Here is a 5,938-nt window from a genome sequence, read left to right as displayed (position 1 = left end):
CTTAAAGAATATGGAGCTTTCACTTGAAATTCAAAGTGTGACACAAAAAAACAACAAAATTAATATATGATTCTGGCGCTTCAGTGGCCTAAACAATAAAGTCCACGAGGTCAGCTTCATTATTGTTTTGATCATGCTAGAATGCCGGGATGGTGATTCCGTGACAGCGGGAATGCGCAGCCATCTGACGTTGAGACATGCCCTCACGGACTATTCTTACAGCCTCAAGACCTTCTGCACTCGTGGCATGATATGAGGTGCTTTAGCCTTCTGATTTGTTAACGATCACATGTGACACATTTAAACGCATCGCGTGTATCAAGAAGCGCCTGAAAAAAGTTGCAGCTACCCTTCTTTTTCGGACTAGCATATTACCAAGCTGAAAACTAGTATTCTTATTAGGCGATGCCTTGCCAAATAACCTCACTTATATGGATGTCCTTCACAACAATTACATCATAAGAGAAATATCTTGCTGGTTTTGTTCAATTGTGTACAGTCAGAGCTGCGAGTATCACTGGTGATTTGAGTGGAAAGCGAATATTGATTTCTTAATGGTTTACGTCCGTTTCTGTGGTACTCATTGTAGATATTTTGACATCATTAATTCATTACACAGTTTAAGAGTATGTGATGTTGTCCCAATATACATTGTGATAGGACTCAACAAAGTCAACGGCATCACATCTGACAGTCGAATCGTACTGTGACACCCAACAAAATGACAGTTTTTGTCTGGGATATGTTTGTAGCTGTTATGTTTTGTCTGCTACTCCATGGACGCCGAAGCTACTGCTCTCTGTGTGGAAAAGCTCAACTTGTGCACTTACCTGACTTTGACAATTTATTCATGAACGAGCACCTGCTTTGGAATGACCAAATGGACAGCGTTGTGGCGTGCGTCAGTCGATGTTTCTTTGACACTCGCTGTCGAAGTGTGCAGGTTGACAGGATCTCCAGCAGATGCTCGGGTCATGCCACAGCCTTTGCCAGTCCTACCAAGATATACCCTCCAGCCAGTGTTTCACAGCATTTAAGGCTCTACCTATTACCAAGAGGTAATTGTAAATTTCATGCTGACCCTGCTTTGCCAAACCTTACCCGTATCTGTTTGAATCCCCGATTCCTCCTGATGTTTCTTAGTGTGCCGGCGGTGTATTGGTCAATTCTAATAAGTGCATCAACTGTAAGCTGACATGAAGTATAATTACTTAAGTACGGTTGAAAACCTTTAAGTAAATAATTTTCGAAATCTACACAGTCGTATTCCCAAATAGGGACTCTTTCTATTTAGAAAGTGTCATGAAGCAAACTACTGGAAGTTGACAGATGGAAGTAAGTGCTTTTTAATCTGAGTTATAGTTATAGTTAGCTTGTTATATAAGTTATAATAGCTAAATAGGTCTGCATAAGACGCAGACAGTATGAGAGAAAGCCGTAATTGCTGAACATGGCAGATTTTACTTTGTGTTTCGGATCACCGCTGTTCTGAAAACTAAACGAACTGGGTATGTTTAATGATAGAATATTGGACTAATCTTCATCCTACCGATACACCAACATTGTCGATCAAGCGATGTGTCGACTTTTAAGGTGTATTGTTCGTCCATATAGACCTTATTGTCAAATCAGTCACGCCGAATATATCTCGGAGAACCGTTTTTGATATTATATGTAAGTGAGTGATTGAGTGTTATAGCTCAACGCCGCTTTTAGCAATCGGACTTTCATGTGGGGAATCAAACCCGGCTGTTCAGCGCGACGAGTGGACGCTTTAACCGATAGGCTACCCCATCGCCCCAGATATATGTAACTGCGTACGATTGACCTGATGTAGGAATCAACGTGGAGACATTTCCCTTGCGGAAGGGGCGGTGGGGTGCCTAGTGGTTAAAGCGTTCGCTCGTCACGCCGGAGACCCGGGTTCGATTCCCCACATGGGTACAATTTGTGAAGCCAATTTTCTGGTGTCCCCCGCCGTGATATTGCTGGAATATTGCTAAAAGCGGCGTAAAAATAAACTCACTCACTCCCTTGCGGCACATTTCAGTGTGACTTTAAACAGATGGCTGATGGCGATCATGATAAACACACATCAATGGATGCGATTGAAAGGTTTTGGAAACACTTGTGACCTTTATCCGGTGACTGTAATCTTGATGGATCCGCATTACCCAGAGAGTCAGAGGAGATGTGTTCCTGATGGTGATGGTGACCTTGATAAACGACCTTCTATGTATGGAAGCTTCTGGAGACATTTGTGGAAATTATTATCATTTGTCACTGAATCTTGTCAGTCATGTTGGTGTCAAAGGTGGTGTCAGGAATTTTACATAAGAAATTAAAAGTATAATTTTCTATGATGTGGATGTGTTTAGGGGAGTTCTATGACTGGAACTCGGGGATCAAAGCAACAAGCATTCGGAACACAGGCGCCCACCGCGGGTCCGAAAATCGATAAACTAAGTCCCGGTTTACTATCCAAACCCTTTACTATATAACCTGTACAGGTGCATCACCAAATCACAGCGAGGGGATCGAAAACGGGACAAATATGCACTCGTCATTGACTATATCTTATATTAAAAGTCTTCTTTTCAAAAGCTTCTGTCCACATTTCCTATGTGTGTGGGAGGCATTTACTCAGGCCTTTCGAGGGGATGCGCTTGTTTTTTATTTAATCGCCAAAGACAAGGTGCTGTGCCGGAAGTATACAAAACTAGGTCGTCAGCGAAGGGCTTTACGACCTTCGGCAATCTGATTGGTTAATAATGCAAACTATAACTTCACGTGGGTGAAAAGACTGAATTGTGTTTTGTAGACATAAGTGTTAGCCAATCCGTTTGCATAGCGTTTTGTGATGTAACCGACTGTTGATATTTAAGAAATCGGATCTAGAAATTTACGATACACGTAGTTTATGATATGTCATTTCAGCCTTCCACTTCATAGGCAGTGCCTGTACCATTGATGGCGACTGTCATGTGGCAACCTCTGTGTGCAATGACGGACTGTGCACCTGTCAGATTGGATACTGGTTTTCACCCTCACAACAGGCCTGTGTCACTGGTAAGCTTCCTATTTCACCATGTTGTCACTTATTACACAGGGAGGTAGTTGAGCGAGGAAAGTGTGCCTGTCCCAAACATAACTTGTGTTACGTCATGTATGCAACATGTGAATTTTGTCGGACCGGGATGATTTACAACACAAACTACGTCCATATGGACCTACAAACAATAATGGAATGTGCAAATAAAAAATAACTTAAATCTATGTTTTGGGTTACTTTGAGGGTATTTCGTGCACAAAAATAAACGTTTAAACAAAAAATCGTGTGTGCATTTATTGGATGAATGGTGGACATTTAATGCAAATTTCTACAGTGACTTCATTTTAATTTTGATAGATTAATGAACAAAATTTGCATTTTTATCATAATGATTCAAATGAAAGGATATACCTAAACTTATTCGCTCATCCATACATAAGTATAGTTTAGTATATGTAAGAATATATGTAGATGCATGAAACATACCGACATGGGATGATTATGGGGTTACATGACATTATAACGATATTTGATTTTGAGCAAGGGTTTTATGATATATTTGTTTTTGACAAATAAACATTATGCTGCAGATGCCTTTGAGTTCTGTTAAACGAAATTTAGGAGTGAGTGAGTGAGTTTAGTTTTCTGCCTCACTCGCACTCTGTAAATAATCGAGTCTGGACCAGGCAATCCAGTGATCAACAGCATGAACATCGATCTGTGCAATTAGGATCCGATGACGTGTCAACCAAGTCAGCGAGCTTGACCACCCGATCCCGTTAGTCACCGCTTATGACAAGGATAGTTGCCTTTTATGGCAAGCATGGGTTGCTGAAGACCTGTTCTACCCCGGGACATTCATGGGTGTGAAATTTAGGAAATCGGGTCAGCAGAGCTCGAGATAAGCTTTTGGTCATACGGGTATGATACTCATACTACAGAAACTAAGTGGGTACTTCCAGTTTCATGTGGGTATCTATAATTTTAATGCCCGCCATATTTTCAAAACTCTGGGTATTCATTTCAAATGACACATTTAAGAGGTTCAACATGTTTCTATTCAATAATAGAGGTGAGCCAAAGATGAATAACTGGTAATCTAAATACCATGGCTTATACCTTATTCATCTTTATCCTCTTGCGCTGTAAGAAATAATATGTGAATCGTATCATTGTAAATACGACGACACGGGGATGTAACTTTCTGTCTTTCATTCTCTGGGCCAGAACCCAACTGCCGAATTTCGTTTAGACTGCCCTGTTATCATTTGTTTTCCTTCATTAACTATAATAACTCTAGAAAATGAGAAATATTTGAAGATTCAAAAACTATCCTATGTTTGTCACAATCACAGTGCTGGCCATAAGCCCGCATCACTATCTCTTATCTTATTTATCTTATCTTATCATCGTATCTTTTGGAGCTTGCCACGCGACTGATAACCGACAATTGATTCAGACTGTGAAAACACAGCACTTGCCTATTCGTTCACCGAGCAGTCCATTTGGAGTAGCGTGCAAAAACTAAATGCTATTCATGTGTAATACGCTGGCATGTAGTCGCAGCTTATGTGGAGCCATGTTAAAATGATAGCCAGATAGTAGATGCTCTGTAACAGACATTATCAACATATTGTTTCTTAAACAGGAAAATACATCTGTCATTTGATTCTTTTTAAGTATCATACATTTCCTCTGGGGCAGTTAGTATGACTTTCTATTTGTTCAGTCAAACTCCATGTCAGTGATCGGTTTTAGTTCACTGCCAACATGTAATGAATTACGTTTCAGCCACAGGCTAAATTGGGACAGACATGACACGGAGCAACACGAGTGAGTGAATCAGTCAAGGTTTAAAATGACATATCATGACTAAATTAGATACGAATGACAGAAAAGAACGCTAAAAGATCACAGACATGAAGAAAATACTAGTTTGTAAACCTGAAACTATTAATGCAATAAAAAATAAACAAACTATAGATCGCCAACATCTAAAAGTAGATCACCATACTATGGACCATGGGGACGTTTGTTACCTACATGGGTCTCAGTTGAAGTTACACCATACCTCCTGTCGCTAGCGATTTTAATTCACTTTAGCCAAATGTAGATACAGCACGAAGTTTTTTCAGCGTGGCGAGATTATATTACATGGCATGTGAATCCTGTTTTGTGAATTTAACTGCCCTGTATATGATATGAACTCCCTGTTATTTGTTACACAGAATGTTCTACCCTAGGATCTGGACTTGTTCGTTACCCTGGATACGCCATCTGGGGACATGATGTCAGTATACACTCATCGCTTAGAGAAGCGTCCTGCCCACAGCTTTGCACGGGCACCTGCCCAAGTATCGAATTCGACGGAGTCAACAATCTCTGTATCATCAATAACGTCCCGTTCCTCTCTGTGGACGCGGCATATCAGGGACAACATAACCTATGGGTGTACTACCAACGTAACTGTGCTACGTAGACACAGAGGACAAAGGGTCAGCAAAAACACCAAACCAGACTTTCGTAACTTGAAAGAAGTCAGTGCATATGGATATAGATCTTTCAGTACTGGATCCATTGGGGCATTTGTGACTATTCACGGTCACCACAGAGGAAGTCACATCTATTCTGTGAAGTTCTGGACAATTTACCAAAATGTAAACCAGTACCTTTTGGAGTTATTGGGAAAGCAGTATGTGTAATGGTAGATTTGCACGTTGATGATACTAGCATAAACTATGAGGAGGTGGGGTGTGGGGGAGAGGAGGTGAAAAGTGTGAGGTTTTTTGGACACTGTTCTATTAATGACACATGATCAGAGGTTCCTGCAAAGTTAAAACAAGGTCATTTGGGCAAGACGTTTAATTCAAAGTTCAGTTTTATGGA

At 40.6% G+C, this 5,938-nt stretch overlaps 1 protein-coding gene across 1 annotated transcript; it reads left to right on the top strand.

Annotated features, from left to right (window-relative positions):
- Positions 1 to 721: 721 nt before the first annotated feature.
- LOC137292083 (uncharacterized) lies at positions 722 to 5,531 on the top strand. Its single transcript, XM_067823627.1, has 3 exons — positions 722 to 1,058; positions 2,938 to 3,069; positions 5,281 to 5,531. The coding sequence occupies exons 1-3, from the start codon at positions 722 to 724 to the stop codon at positions 5,529 to 5,531; spliced, it is 720 nt and encodes a 239-aa protein (XP_067679728.1).
- Positions 5,532 to 5,938: the final 407 nt, after the last annotated feature.

This window comes from Haliotis asinina, chromosome 7, assembly GCF_037392515.1.
Source record: "Haliotis asinina isolate JCU_RB_2024 chromosome 7, JCU_Hal_asi_v2, whole genome shotgun sequence".
Lineage (NCBI taxonomy): Eukaryota > Metazoa > Mollusca > Gastropoda > Lepetellida > Haliotidae > Haliotis > Haliotis asinina.
This window is presented reverse-complemented; position numbering and strand designations above follow the sequence as displayed.

Excerpts from the sequence above, each read along its gene's own strand:
- LOC137292083 (XM_067823627.1), top strand. The coding sequence starts at position 722 with ATGACAGTTTTTGTCTGGGATATGTTTGTAGCTGTTATGTTTTGTCTG. Across the intron at positions 1,059-2,937 it reads GCTCTACCTATTACCAAGAG|CCTTCCACTTCATAGGCAGT; the intron begins GTAATTGTAAAT and ends ATGTCATTTCAG. Across the intron at positions 3,070-5,280 it reads ACAACAGGCCTGTGTCACTG|AATGTTCTACCCTAGGATCT; the intron begins GTAAGCTTCCTA and ends TTTGTTACACAG.